The sequence below is a fragment of the Crocodylus siamensis genome, chromosome 1 (assembly GCF_052110815.1).
Source record: "Crocodylus siamensis isolate JL-2025a chromosome 1, ASM5211081v1, whole genome shotgun sequence".
Taxonomy (NCBI): domain Eukaryota; kingdom Metazoa; phylum Chordata; order Crocodylia; family Crocodylidae; genus Crocodylus; species Crocodylus siamensis.
In genome coordinates, this window is record NC_143395.1 from 321,953,059 (window position 1) to 321,969,127 (window position 16,069).

The 16,069-nt window shown below is 43.3% G+C and overlaps 1 protein-coding gene across 1 annotated transcript in view; it reads left to right on the forward strand.

Moving 5' to 3' along the window:
- Nucleotides 1-6,080: 6,080 nt before the first annotated feature.
- Nucleotides 6,081-16,069, forward strand: part of DCT (dopachrome tautomerase) — a 36,685-nt gene continuing 26,696 nt past the window's right edge. Inside the window, exons 1-2 of the mRNA XM_090031700.1 lie at nucleotides 6,081-6,515; nucleotides 13,595-13,894. Coding sequence (XP_089887826.1) covers nucleotides 6,203-6,515; nucleotides 13,595-13,894 — 613 coding nt within the window. The 5' untranslated portion in view covers nucleotides 6,081-6,202. The remainder of the gene's footprint in view (nucleotides 6,516-13,594; nucleotides 13,895-16,069) is intronic.

Below are 16,069 nucleotides of genomic sequence, written 5' to 3' on the forward strand. Positions count from 1 at the left end.
AACATTCTAAGGGATAGCCAGCACGGGTTTGTTGCGGGTAGGTTTTGTTTGACCAATCTCATTTCCTTCTATGACCAGGTGACCTATCACCTGGACAAGGGAGAAGAGATTGATGTCATATATCTTGACTTCAGAAAAGCTTTTGATCTGGTATCCCATGATCACCTCTTGGCCAAACTGGCCAGTTGTGGCCTTGGCTCCACCACGATCTGCTGGCTGGGAAATTGGCTTTGTGGTCGGACCCAGAGGGTTGTGATTGATGGCAGTCACTCATCATGGTGCCCTGTAACCAGTGGGGTCCCTCAAGGCTCTGTCCTGGGACCCATACTGTTCAACATCTTCATTAACGATGTGGACATTGGAGTCAGGAGTGGACTGGCCAAGTTCACCGATGACACCAAACTTTGGGGCAAAGCATCCACGCCAGAAGATAGGCGGGTGATCCAGGCTGACCTGGACAAGCTCAGCAAATGGGCAGACGAGAACCTCATGGTGTTTAACACCGATAAATGCAAGGTTCTCCACCTTGGGAGGAAAAACCTGCAGCACCCTTATAGGCTCAGCAGTGCTACGTTGGTTAACACTACAGAAGAAAAAGACTTGGGGGTCATCATTGACCACAAGATGAACATGAGCCTGCAATGCGATGCTGCGGCTAGTAAAGCGACCAAAATGCTGGCGTGCATCCATTGATGCTTCTCGAGCAAATCCCGGGACGTCATTCTCCCCTTGTACTCAGCCTTGGTGAGGCCGCAGCTGGAGTACTGCGTCCAGTTTTGGGCTCCACAATTCAAAAAGGATGTGAAGAAGCTTGAGAGAGTCCAGAGGAGAGCCACATGCATGATCAGAGGTCAGGAAAACAGATCTTACGATGACAGGCTGAGAGCCATGGGACTCTTTAGCCTGGAAAAACGCAGGCTCAGGGGTGATCTGATGGCCACCTATAAGTTTATCAGGGGTGACCACCAGGATCTGGGGGAACGTCTGTTCACCAGAGCGCCCCAAGGGATGATGAGGTCGAACGGTCACAAACTCCTGCAAGACCGTTTCAGGCTGGACATAAAGAAGAATTTCTTTACTGTCCGAGCCCCCAAGGTCTGGAACAGTCTGCCAGCGGAGGTGGTTCAAGCACCTACATTGAACACCTTCAAGAGCAAATTGGATGCTTATCTTGCTGGGATCCTATGACCTCAGCTGATTTCCTGCCCTTTGGGCAGGGGGCTGGACTCGACGATCTCCCGAGGTCCCTTCCAGCCCTAATGTCTATGAAATCTATGAAAATCTATGAAATTATTTTCAATGCAGTACTGTGAGGGAGAATTTCCTACAAGTTTCAAAACTATCTAATCAACATTAAGAGGATATGATTTGATGGAAGTAAGAAGGAGAGAGAAAGAGGAGTAGAGAATCAGCACTTTTTCTTTGTACTTCTACTTGTGTTATAAAGTTGCTTCAGATCCTTTTACAGCTTATTTCTATTTTGTTATGATTTATAATTTGTATTACCATGGGTCCTAGGAACCCCAGTCAGGGTTGTGGTCATATGACATGATTGTTATAGGGTAATTTATCTCAGATTTTATTCCACAGTAAATTTATTCTAGAGTAATGAGTGAAAACAAGGCCAGGTCTACAGCATTAGTGGACTGCAGTATGTGCTATTAAGGCTCCTGCCAGAGATGCAGGTAAAGGCATGATGGGATCTAATGAATGATTCACACAATCACACTTCCTGGCATGCTACATTGCATAGCAGGAAGGACAATTTTGGGATCGATCATCAGATCCCATCACGCCTTATTGTCAGTGTAGGGGGAGCCTGGGATCATGATTCTGAGCTCTCCTGTACCAGTGAGTAGCAAGGTCCCATGCCTGGGAGCCCCGTAACTGATAGTATGCTAGGAACCAGCCACAAAGTTATTCCACAAGAAATTTCTCGTGGAATAACTTTGTGGCTTATTCCTTGTTTTATAATGTCACTACTTGCTTTAATGTGTGGCCAGGTTAAAGCTTAAGACATGATTAACTGGTTAAGCACATCTTCAGTGTAATGTGTGGCAGGGGCCTAAGACACTTGGGGCACTTGTAACATGATGAAAAATGGCCATTTTTGCGGTTTAATTGCATCAGTCTGTACATGTCCAGAGTTTTTAAAGATTTAAATGAGTTTACTACACTGCAAACCAAACCACATCTACAAGTAGTTTGGTTTGCAATGTAGCTATTTGTGAGTTGCAGCCTTTGACAGTTTGCCCCCCTGCTGTGGGAGAGCCTTCTGCTAAAGGCAGAAGCAGTGAGGGGCCTGATCCTTTTTTTCCCCCGTGGAGACTACCCACATCTCCTGTGGCTGGGGGGTGAGCTGCTGGTGGGCTGAGCATCCCCTGAACTATGGAGGGCCCCAGAGCTTCCTTGAACAGCAGCGGTGTCCCCTGGGCCCACCTGGCTGGGCTGCAAGAGGGTGGGAACTGCCCCAGCTCAGGCTCAGGGAACAGTTGGATTAGGTTGGGTCCTGCCTGCAAGCTAAGGCAGCACCTGCCTGTTGGCTGCCTGCCTGGGTGGCTTTGGGGAGTGCTGCCACTGTGGAGGGAAGGCCCAGAGCCCCCTAAAGCCCAGGAACTGCTGGCAGCTCACCTCCTAGCCATGGGAGAGGCAGGCAGGCTCCATGGAAAAAAAAAGGATTAGGCCCCTCACTGCTTTTTTTTTTCTTTCAGTGGAGCCTACCCATGCGAGCTGCCACCGTGACCATTTCGCCCCTGAGCTGTCCTTTCTTTCACAGTGGTGGTGTCCACTGGGGCCACCCAGGCAGGGTGCTCACTGTGCAGGTGCTGCCCTAGCTTGCAGGCAGCACGTGCCAGAGCCCACTTTTCCTAGAGCCCATGTGGGAAGCAGTACCCAACAGGCTTCTAGAGTGTGGGCTCAGGGAAGGGTTGGCTTCGGTGGGTGCTGCCTGTGAGCTGGGGCAGCACCTGTGCAGCTAATGCCCCACCTGGGCAGGCTCTGCTAAGGAGAAAAAAAAATGTGGTAAGGGGACCAATCCTTTTTTTTTTTTTGTGTAGCCTGCCTGCCTCTCCCACAGCCAACATGCAAGCTGCTGGTGGCTTCTGAGCTGTGTGGGGCCTGGGCCTTCCCTCCATGGCAGCAGCACCACCTGGGTGGTACCCGCCTGCTGTCAGCCTACCCAGGTGGCACTGCCACAGAGGGAAGGACCAGGGCTTCTGGCAGCTCATAGACTGCCAGCAGCTCACCCTCCAGCCATGGGAGATGTGGGCTAGCTCTGTGAAAAAAAAAGGATTGGGCCCCTCACCATAACAGTGCCAAAAGTTACTAAATTGAAACGGTGGGTTTTTAATCATCACAGTTAAAAAACCACCATTTCAGTTTAGGGTACTAAAACCCTGCCATGAGTACAAGTGGCCTGAGCCTCTACATGTTGTGGAAACCTATTTGCATCTAGGAAAAGGGTACTCCAGCATGAAGCTGGGCATGGACGTGGACACACTACCGGCACACTTTTTGAGGGGTAAATTTGCCATAGACTAGACTGACTAATACTGGTATAAGAATGATGACTACTTTATCCTTACTATGGGGTGTCTGACTAGGATCCCATTGTACTAGAATTTCTGAGGTAATTGCTTGTCATCTTTGAAAAAACAGGTGGAGCCTTTGGATATTGGTAATAGGTAATGAAAAGGAAGAAACTATAGCAAGTGTGTAGCTGCTTAATTATCTATACATACCATTTGGGGAAATGAGACAAATCCTTGACTTTTATGAACTAACCAATTCCAGGAGTTCTGATGCAGAGTGTTTGTACCTGAAAGCTTGGAAAGAAGCATTTTTCCTGCTATTTTAGTTGGTCTAATAGAAGATGTTGGATTTACCCAAAGAACCTTGTCTGCCAGTTTCAGGAGGGCATTCTTAGTAACTACCCTTTTCCTTTTTTTCATGTTGTTTAGTCCTTTAATGCTGGCTAAACCCTGCCCCTCCCCGGTATTAAAGTTGAACTTTGATGAATTTCAGATCATCCGAGTATTGATATGTTGATCTCTGCCAGGAAAGGTGTAAGAGAGAAATGTGAAAAGGAGGACCTATACAGACAGTGCAGAATACATATTGAGGAACATATTCCCCATTGTTCCATGTGGGTATAGGGAAGAAAAGGCCCCTAGAGAGTTTTATGGAATGAAACAATGGAGAGCTTCTCCACAGTAGGTAATATTGAAAATTTACCTAAATATTTCAAATGACTGCTGATTTGTATTAAACTTTGCTAAATTATCACAGGAGATGTATAGAAATAATATGGAAATAGGTAGGTAATAAGTAATATGGAAATGCATTCTTTTTATACATCTCCTGTGATAATTTAGCAAAGTTAAATATAAAAAATGGAATGGAATAGGAAGGAGCTCATCTTCTTAAAATTAAATATAGTTTAGCACAGGGGTATCCAATCTTTTTGAATGTGGGGCTGGATCATGAAGTTTTTATCACCCAGTGGGCCAGCGAGCCATATTCAAAGACCTGACAGGAAGTGGTATCACATCAGGAAGTGATGTCACGTGACCTTTGACACCAATGAAGTTGCAGGAAGTGACAATGAAATGGGTCTGGAAATGTGGTTTAAAATCCAAAATAAAAATAAGATAAAAGCAACAATGAAATAACACCAAACACTTGACTAAAATAAACACTTTTGCATAATGCATAATGAAAGAAGCATAATTCAAGTCGACAGATCAAATGTGGAAAAGATATCAGCCAGAATGGAAACTAATCAAAGGTGGAGGGATGTGTCGGGAGATACCTGCATGGTGCTTGGCAGTCTCTGCCTCTTGTTGCCTTGCAGGGGGCGGCCACGCGGGGAGGGAGGAGGGAGTGGGAGTTCCTCAGTGCATCTGAGAGGCTGTGAGAGAGACTCGTGGCTCAGCTGGGCACAGAGTGGAGTGGGGCAGGGACAGAGTGGAGCTGGGCACAGAGTGGAGCGGGGTCCAGGCTCCTCCTCATCCTCCCAGCCGCAGCCTCCCCAGGATGTATGGGAAAGTCACCCTCCACTCTGCTGCTGACCGCCTCACTGCCCCGGTGGCTGTGTGTGCCCGCACCGCCCCCCACTCCTGCCTTGGCCCTGCGTGGCTCCACCACTGAGCCCCAGCCCTAGCACTGCGCTGCCACCTCCACCTGCTTTCAAGGATGCCCGGTAAGTTGTTTGGGCACCAGGGAGCATGTGTGTGCCCAGGCCCTGCTGTGGGGCACTGTTCGCTGTAGGCTGTGTCTGGGAACCTTGTCCCTTCCTGCATGGAGGCCCATGGGCTGTATGTTGGACAAGCCAGGTTTAGCATGCCTGTGAAGAGAATAGAAGAATTGAGCTGTTCTCCACACCTCACCTTAAAGAATCACAGTGCAAGCCTTGGCTATTCTTCAGTCATTATATCAACAGGCGTAACTCTTGATGTGAATGTCATTAGTGGCTTTGTTATGTTTGTTAAAGGCATGAGTATAGTAAGCCTTTGTTTTTTACCTTTCCCTGATTTTTCAAACTGATGCCTCAGTGACAGTGTCACCCTTCAGTGAATGAACATTTAAAAACTGAAGGATTTTTTTCCCACTTTAAATTTGTTTAAGGGTGATAATTAAAAAAAAAACGTGACAGGGCTTCCCCCAAACCCTCAAACCCTCCATCTATCCTTTCTTACATGTAATGCCAACTGGTTTGCAAAGCACGAGATGGACAAGACAGAAATAAATCCAAGCCATTCACCCTCTTGACAGAATGCCAGTACTCTTCAGAACTCATTTCCCTTCTTCTCACTGGTCTCTTTTTTACCCTCAATGTCATGTGCTAAACACGAGGATTTGTACAGTGTTAATCCTTCTAATGAGGGCTTCTCCCAACCTCTGTATAAATCCCCTCAAGCCTTGGCTGCTTGGCTAGTACCACAGAGCAAAGACTTCTGCCTTTTGAACCATATTCAAGTCAATTAGAGTCCAGGATTAAATTAAACACTGCAAATACCAACATAAGAAGCAGCAAAGGGAAATATTTCAGTCAGTCAGGGCACCGATGTGCTGAGAAACCAGGAAGAATTGCAGTTCTCCTCGAGTCGAGAGGCTGTTAATGAAACTCCTGTGTTCCTGTCATTGACCTTGTGCAGCCCCTGCCTGAGCCAACCACAGAGAAAGCTTCTTGTGGCCAGAAGCAATGACCTGCCTGCAGCAGTGGGCAAAGTGGTTCAGATGGACAGTACTGAGCTACCTGAGCTGCTGTTATCCCCCACAGGCCGAGGCACAGTTTCCCCGTGCTTGTATGACAGTGGAGGCACTGCGGGCCAAGCGCTGCTGTCCAGCTTTGGGGCTAGAGCCAAGCAATGTGTGTGGCTCCCACCAGGGCAGAGGATCGTGCACAGAGGTGCAAGCAGATGCCAGGCCATGGAGTGGCCCCTACACTCTACGGAACGTGGATGATCGGGAACGATGGCCCCTAAAGTTCTTCAACCAGAGCTGCCAATGCACAGGTGAGAAGAGGGGGGAAGAGCCCTGATAACCCTGATCCAGACAAGGGCAAAGGCAGGAAAATCCCTGACTGGGGAAAAGTGTTCAGGAAGACTTCAACTTTAACTAGATTCCCAGTATACCACTGTCATAGCCATTGTGCTATATTCACAGGATGAGAATATGTGCTGGCTTTACAGTCCAGTCAGGGTTAAAACATGATTATCTCTTTTCTTTCCTCCTGTGTATGTGAGCAAGTAACCTCATTTATGTTCTAGCCAGAAGGATATTCACCTTCATATTTCAACCTTGCTATTTTGTTAAGATGGACAGCGTTTGTGACTACTAGGACTATAGAATGGAGTACATATTGAACTGTATCATTACATATCAAACTGAATCTTAATTTCTACTAGAGTAGAGCTGTACCACAGAGTATACATACCATGCTGAAGATTTCCTGGTGTCTGGTTGATACTAGCTGTCCCTCAGCATAATTCATTCAGTCCTACTTTGCAGTCCTAAATGGACCTGCTGTAATAATTGGGCTAAAGCCAAAAGCACTTAATAATGCTTTAATACATGTGCTTAAGCTTTGACTACAGCTAGAGAATTAATGTAGTGCTTATAAATAATAGTGCCCTTTCTATCTTGCAAAAAGAGAATAATTTGACAGAAGAGAGAACTTCGTGGAGAGAAATGGTAATGTAAACAGGCCTCTGTTACAGCTGCATTTGCAGTGTAGACAGAACCTCAAAAACAGTGTTAATTAGTTTGCTCATGTAGCATGGTCTGATCTAGGAATCCTTAGGTATGAATACACTATGTGAACTTCAGCTCCTTAGTGTTCTATGGTATACTGACATCAATGGCTGTGTCCAGAAGAGCACGGACCTGTCTGCAGTGCCACATGCTGCACTTGCAGGCATTCCCAATGTTGCTACTTTGGAGCGTGAGTTTTTTTTTTTTACCCTGGGAGATCCCGGGGTCAAAAAACCCATGCTGAAAAAAGCGGGGTGGTGCATGTGGTAGCAGCACACACCACTCAAAACCAGAGCCTGGCCAGCTGGAGCTATACTCTGCTGCTGGCCAGGCTTTCTGCTCTTGCTCCAGCCCCAGGAGGCCACCAAAACCCCAGGTAAGGCTGCTGGGGTCATCACAGTTGCTGGTCCCAGCATCCCCTATCACACCTGGGGTAACTTGCCACGTGCCAGAGTGCGCGTGGCACAGGTGTTCCCTAGGAACAAATAGCAGCAGCACAAGGTGTGCCGCTGCTACTGTCCCCAGGGAAAAGACACCTGTGCTTGTCTGGACATACCCAATGGGACTATTCATCAAGGTAAGGTCTGCAAACTCTTACACATACAGGACAGTACAGAAAATATGCACGTATGATTGTGTTAAGTTTGTATGAAAAGAACCATGTAAAGCTGAAAATCAGCCTCTTAAATGTTAGGAAATACTAGAAATAAGATGGATTATGCAACATCTTAATTCATCAGTTTTGTGCATATGAATGATCACACCAACTTTAATGACAATGTTTTTCCATGCAAGTTCTGCTTCATTCAGTGAACAGAATAGGCATCTTGCAACAAATCAGCAGTGTTCTGTATTTTGTCTTATCCTGTTTGTTCAACATGTGGATCAGAGCCATACATACTTTACACTAGTCAAATCTGTGCATAATGCAGGTGAATATTCATTTAATGAGGGGCTTTTCTATGGGACTCTTGACTCACCATTATATCACTTTGTGTACTCAAGTGCAGCTTCCATTGCACTTCTGCTAATCAGACCCCCATATCTTCAACCAGGGGTCATACAGCTACAAAGTCCTAGATTTCTCTTTATGGGTCCTCATCTCTGGGGATCTTGGTTTTCTCTGAAAACAAAATCCCCAATTTTTGAATTAAAAATGTAACCCAAAATCCATTTTTTCCCATGTTTAAAATGAAACACCACTAATATATAGATATATAGATATAGGGATTAAATTGTTAACATTTAGTGAGCTGGTGCATCCTACATTATTTTTCCCTCAAAGGTTTTGCACTTGCTGAATTTGAGCAGATTTTTTAGAGGAAGGGCAGAAGGCAGATTTATTTCAGGTCAAAGCATGTGGGTTCTAGAACTGTTCAAAGAAAAGGCCGATGTTGACATAGAAGCGTATATTTTTTACCTATTCTCATTCTTAAAAATGGATAAACAGATTTTGGCTCAAACATTCCAAAGAAAATCAGCCTGAGGCTGAAATATTATAGAAAAAACTTCAGTGCAAGTGATTGAAGTTTCACAAAGTTATAATCAGCTATTTTATAGTGTGGGGTACCAGGCACTACTTGAATAAAAGGTGGTGCTACCAGCTCCACATAAAAGTTAAAAGGTTCTAGCAGCCTAAATCTGTTTTTCTTTTCTCTCTTGGCCTTTGTCCAGACTTACATTAAAAATCCAATTGCATTTTGTTTGTAGAGTGATTTGAAAATATAATGTAGCATTTTCATCTTGAAAAATCCCACATTGCTTCATAAGCTAAATGTAGTGTGACACATCTCCACCTGGGCATTGATTCAAAAAAGCCTTTAAGCATGTGCATAAATATGTTTCTATGCATGCAGGACTTACTAATCAGTGCCTTAGTGCACAGCAGGCACATCTACACATGCACTTCTATTGTGCAGTAACCAAAATTATGGCTCAGTACGGGTGCATGTTTACACATGCACACCTGTACTGCGCAAGAAATATGGTGACTTACACTGACTTGAGCATATATTTGATACCTTCATAATACAGGTATCAAATTTACGCCTGATTAGTTACAGCGCAGTAAAATATGTGCATACGCCTTATTGCACAGTAACACTGTGTGTGTGGACTCACTTAGGAGAAATTTTTTCTTAAACCAGTCTACACACAATGTTAATGCAACTTCATTCCTGCATGTATAGATACTGGCCTTTCCCCGCTGACTATGCAGTAACTTTCTGTGCAGTATATTTAAGCCAGCGTAAATACACGTGTAGGCATACCCAGCATGCTGAATTACATTTCACCCTGGGAGATACCTATGCTGTATGTAAGTGTGAAAGGATATATGTGTAAATTCTGAAACAGAATGTCTGTTCTAACTGTATTCTTATGAAACAATGGGTGCGTCTACGTGTGTACTTTAATGTACAGTAGCCTACTCTACTGTGCATTAAAGTGATGCGTAAAAAGCTATGCTAATATGCTAATGCACAATATAATAGGCTACTGAACATTAAGCATCACCTAAATGCATTTATTTAGGACCTCATATTGGAGGGTGCCAATACACAAGCATGGAGGCTGCTCCGCACGCTGGAATTCCAGTGCATCAGAGCAGACTCAATTAATTGATTAATTGATTAATTGTGGCAATTGCTGCACTCCAGCGGTGTCCTCTGTCTTGTGTATGTGAGTCCCCACACTTAACAAATGACGTTGGTGGCACTTGATCTAAAGCTTATCAAATGAGCTTTAGTACAAGCATTGCTGCTGCCATTTTTAAGTGCAAAGACACTGATACACGAGACATGGTGGCGCTTTAATTAGAGTGGCTCTTGAAGCCACTCTAATCAAAGCACTACCCCTCTCATCGCCAGAGTATGTGTAAAAGTGTAAAAGTGCCCAGAAGTACTAAATTTAGTGTGCATTAGGAAAAGCACATTCATGCATGTGTAGACATGCTCAATGAGGTGGGATTTCAACGGTTTGTGTAGAGCAGAGAAGATTTTGCTTTTCTGTGGTCCAGACAAAATGCCCCTACATTATGATTTTTGGCTTTGAAGGACTGAGTTGACTGAAACCCATTTTCCTAGAGCTTAGGTTACTAAAGCGACAATTCTGTAAAAATTTCTTCAAGTGCTCAGCATTACTCAGATTAGTCCCATTTGGTTGATTTGACTTCATTAGGATATGAGTACTTTTCACATGAATACCTTTGTTAGTGCTGATGTTTGCAGTGTTGGGGTTAAACTACCTGACTAGAGCATTTGTTCTTTTGGGTTATTTTTTTCTATGCATCTTCAAATCTTGCTTTTCTCTTTTCATTTCTCATTCTGCTATCTATTTTGTTTTCTTTTATCTCAGGTCCCTTTTACACTTTTCCTCTTCTCTTCAGTTTCCATTCTGTAGTATTGCAGGGATAAAACACAGAAGTGGGAGCAACATTTGCAACCCAAGAGATAACTTTTTCTCTGGAGTTTATTCTGATGTAGCCACACTGATACCAAATTCAGGTCCTTTCCCAAGGGAGTGCTAAAAGGCTTGTGATAATTAGGTATCCTGGTTTTCTCTGATTAATAAATGCCCAAATTTTGGATGAAAAAAAGTAACCTAAAATCCACATTTTTCCATGATTAAAATGAAACGTCACTAACATATATATGGATTTTGGGTTACTTTCTAAAATTCAAAAATTGTTTTTTTTTTTAATCAGAGAAAACCAGGATCCCTGGTGGTAATGTAGGAGCTGGATTCATATTTAATTGTTTCTTCAAAGTGAGTCTGTATATTTGTGCATTTTTTTCCTTTAATTCTTTATATTGGCTGTTTCTGAACATCCATGTTTTAAAATATATGTTGGACAATATTTTGTGTTTGTCTTTGTCAGGCTGGATACAGCAGGGGGTTTCTCCCACATGGTTCCATGCTGTACTGAAGCCAGGCAGTTGGGTGCTTCACCTATGCAACACTGAAGCTGAGCAGCAGCAGGGGCAAATAGTGGTGGCAGCTTTGCAGCCCACGCTGGGTCATTTTGGCCCACCCCTAGAAAACATTGCCCACCCCTGTGTTAGATGGCTGGTGTGTAACTTCACATAATAGGAGTCTGATTTTATTGGACTGACTGGTGTAGCTCATAGTTAGGGATACCAGAGAAACATTTTCAAAGTAATGGTAACCAAGATTTTCAGAAAGAGCTTAAAGATTTTGCTGAAATACCCCAATAAATAGCTTCATTTTAACTTGATAACTTCCACTGAGGACACATTTAAAACTTCAGGTTACTTTAATTATTTTCTGAATTTAGCTTTTCAGTGGAATGATGCACTGTATTGTACAGTTTTCTTTCCCCTTTCTAGTCCTAAGTAGAACTACGCCTTAGTTCTTTTTTAACTGAAGACTAGATTCTGATTAATGCAACTGAGAGATCTAGTGCCTTTCCTCCTATGCCTAAAGAGCGTTACGGTGGTAAACCCATTTCTTCCAAAAACTTGTTTTCTGTACAAGGTTGACTCAATATTCTGGTAACTGCAAAGTATGTCCTGGCATGAATCTAACTGAAAAATAACACTAAATAATTAATTCTTTTCAGATGGCGACATTGAATCTGTAGCATAAATTTTTCCATTCATTTAAGTGCTCCTACTGTAACTAAGATTTGACTTGACTTGGGTAAATTCTTAAAATGAAATGGAGTGATTGCAATTCCGGACTGGTTCCACTATACCAGAATGAACAGTGGTCAAGCAGTTCATTCTTTGGATACGCTGTGTGTTTGGAATTAGAAAAAAGCATGGTGCAAGTAACATTTCTGAATGGAGGCATTAGCATCTGGACCTGTTAATTAGCATGTATTGCTAATTATGCCAAAAGGCATTATTTTAATAGAGGTATCAACTTCAGATTGAAAGGATTCTTCATTTGGAAACTCTGGGCTAGTTTTTAATCTGAGTTATACAAACTCCAAGGTGTCAGTAATTGAGAAGCATCTGACATACATTTTTCAAAACTCATTAAAAGTGATTATTGTAAATGAGCACTGCAGTCAAATGATTTCTGGCATATCATTGCAGTTGTTGGGTAATACAATTCTTTAGGTTCACTGAAAAGTTGTAAGTAATATTTGTCAGTAATTACTCTTGCCTCTCCTTCCATTTCTATGTCTAATTTGTGTATTGTGAACATGTGTTTAATTTCCACTCTGGAGTGCAAAACCTAAAGTTTAGTTTAGCTTTTGAACTAAATAATAATATCTTTCCATTACAATTTTTTAAGAGAAGCTTATTGGTTAATTAAGTAGAAAAAGGTATTCCGACATTAGCTTGTTGAAGTACATAAGCTGATTGGGTTAGAAAGAACAGAAAGAGATTCCATTGTTAAATAGTTATAAGAGTACGTCACTTACTGTAGCCAATGACTGACAAGATTAGCAAAAATAACCTGATGATGTGGCTGTAGAAGAAACTGAACTTTGATATAAGGTAAGTTGACTGTAGAAAGTATGAATTTGCTGAAAATGAAGCATAGGAATTACTGTGGCTCTTGATACAAAGTCTTCAGAGTTATTTTGTAATGTTGGAGACTAAGTTGCTGGCTCAGAGAGTACTTAACATAGATTTACCTAATGGTGTTGGACTCTATGGTTAATTAAAGGTAAATGTAAACATCCATACCGCCCAAAATGTTAGTTCTCTGACTCCCACATAGGATTACAGCATCATTTAATGATACTCTAGTATGCCAACATCGCTATTCTTGCAGTGGTTCCTAGAGGTTATGATTATACATTGGATCCCGCTTATACATTTTTACCATGACACAGACTCTTGTAGTTCTCAGGCTTTTGCCTTTATCCCATGCTTAAATACAATGAAAGAGCTTTTTTCCTGCTTTTTAAAATATATTTAAAGAGCAGGAGTATCTGTCAGACAACTCTGTTTAGTGTTTGATCCTGGAAGTTACTGAGTACAGGAGGCCCAGTGAAGGAACAGCACCCAATCACATCTTTTGCTGAAGTGCTTAATTTTGATTTCAATGAAGCTACTCAGACATGTAAATACTTTAGACGATCAGGGCCCAAAGGTTTTAGCACCTTTCAGAACCAAGCCTTTTATCCGAGCCTTTACCATGATAAGCAGCCTCATGTGATTCTTGGCCCTGCTGTGTTTCTGGGAAATGAGCCATCCTTTTAGTTTAGCAATTGGCAAAGCAGCCAATCTACTCAGCTGCTGCACACTGCAAGAACTGAAATCTCCGGAGGCAAGGAAGACTAACAAATGAAATAATTATGCAGTTCATTTGTGTTCTGATTAATTTACACTATTTCACGAACCCATGCTTTCTCTTAATACAGGGAACTTTGCTGGCTATAATTGTGGTAACTGCAAGTTTGGCTGGACTGGCTCCAACTGTGATGAAAAGAAGCCACTAGTTGTCCGGAAGAACATCCATTCCTTGACAGCAGAAGAGAGAGATCAGTTCTTAGATGCTTTAGACCGTGCAAAGAATACCATTCACCCAGATTATGTGATTGCTACTCAACACTGGCTGAGTCTGCTTGGGTCCAATGGAACTGAACCACAAGTTGCAAACTGTAGTATTTATAATTATTTTGTGTGGCTTCATTACTACTCCGTCAGGGATACCCTATTAGGTTGGTGCCTTCTTTTACAAGGGGATCTAGAAAATAAAGAACAGGGTAGAAGTGTAACTATTGACAAAAAGATAAGTATGATTAAAGGTGTTCAAATCACAGCAGAAGTAAGTATGATCTCATTGTTATGGTTCTAACTGAGGACTCAGGAGATCTGGGTGCAGTTTTTTTTGTTTTGTTTTGTTACATTATAAACTTCCTTTGGGATTCAGACCCGTATCTCCTGTCTCCTTGGGGAGAGCCCTAACCACCAGGTTAGGCGCCAGGTTGGATGGAGATTTAATCCTGTTGAAGCTTGCACCATTGTGTAGAAAGGAATACATTAATCATGGGACCAGAAGAACAGCAAGCAAGAGGTTGTATGACTAGCACAGAAAAATGCTAGTTCTTTTCCTCTGCTCTGGGACTGCTTATGCATTTTGCATTAGAGTTGTTATATAAAATGTATAAACAGCATTCCTGAATCTGTTACTGTCTTTAGAAGTACCTTCTGTGTCACTTGGATATGTCTGTACCTGCCAACTAGAAATGAGGTAAGTCTCACAATAGCTATGTTGTGGCTATATTAGTGTGGTCTGGTTGGATGGGCAAGCTATTCTTTTTTGGGATCAGGGAGAGAATTGCCTGTTGTCTGTGCTGTAACTGTAATGCAGGGATGCTGTATAGTTTATACATTCTGGGAAATATCACTTTTGGGCATTGTCAGTGCATTAAACAGCTGGGCCTAAATCCAAATCCCTTTAAGGTAAGTAAATGGCTCTTATTTGGCTAACATTAGCCAGGGCAGGAGTGTACCTGGTTTCTGCTCCTGTCCTCAATGCTTTTTTTTTGCATTTGGTATTTTATAGACATTGAATACAATTGACAGTGGGACAGGGGTAAGGCCCCTGTCTCTGGGGGCAGTGACCATCCCACTGAGCAATAGACCTTCTGGCCAGCATACCTTTTGGCCCCAAGGGGTAGAGGTTATATAGACTAGGTACAGATATTCAGGGAGGTTATGGTAAGGTTAGATTGTATTAAAAATGGCCACCTGAATTAACTTAGATTGCCCAGGTGCAGACTTCACACTTAGGTTGACCTAATTTGGGATTTAAATGTGAACTGTACAGAAGTTCAGGATTGTTAGATTGGTCTAAAAATGGCCAACCCAATCTAAGTTAACTGCATCTCAGAAGTAGTCTAACTTAGGCTGAGTCCAGAGGAACTGATCTAATTCAAGTTCTGTACAGTTCCCAGCACAGCCCCTGGTACTGGCTTATTTTTAGCCTCTCAGCTTCTGTGTCCTGGTAGACCAACCAGCTTCCCCCAGGCCTGCTAAGTGTCCCATCCTACAAGCCACTCCTGGTGCCAGTTCTACCAGCATTCACAGGTGCCTGGAGCCGATTGAAGTAAATGAGGATGGGAGGAGAGGCAGGCAGGACTGGGGGGAGTAGGTTTGCCTAGGGGGGAGTTAAATAACTCCTGACCCTGGGGAGGGAGGAAAGGGGAACCCCCCCATTCCCCTCAGCACCTCCTGTGCACCCTGCTAGCCCCCCTTTACTCCTGGATGCTACCATGCTGGAATCTGTAGAATCTACTAGTGCCCCCGATCCTCCCAACCCCCCAACAGACCCCACTTGCTGCCCAATCCTGCCAAACCCCCTCCATGGACCCTACTAGCCCTGCAATCCCCCATCCTCCCTGCAGATTCCACTTCCCTCACTGATCACCACCCCCACAGACTCTGTTTAACGCTCCTGATTCCCCCACAGACTCCGCTTGCCCTGATCCTCCCCCAGCCCCTCTGCTAGCCATCCCATCCTGACTTACCTTGGATCAGATGACCATTTTGAACTTAATTTAACCTCCTCCTAGCCTCCTCAAATGTCTGTAAGTACCCACAGAGATCAGCATCATGGTCTATCATGCTCACTAGATGGGATTAGGAGGCAAAACTAGTAGGGCAGTCCCTGAGCAAAAAAGAGCTGGCCTCTTTTAAAAATAAATAGCCACATATAAGAGATTTTGTTTTTGGAAGAAGGGAATGTGGTGTCTTGAACAACAGGCATCTGTGGCAAGCTGAATAATCTATGTGTAACTTCCTAATTCTGTTTAGTGCTGGGACTCTCTAGGTATGTATTTTTTTAGCTCTCAAACTCCATTTGAATAGGAGAGCCTGTTTGCCCTCTCTAC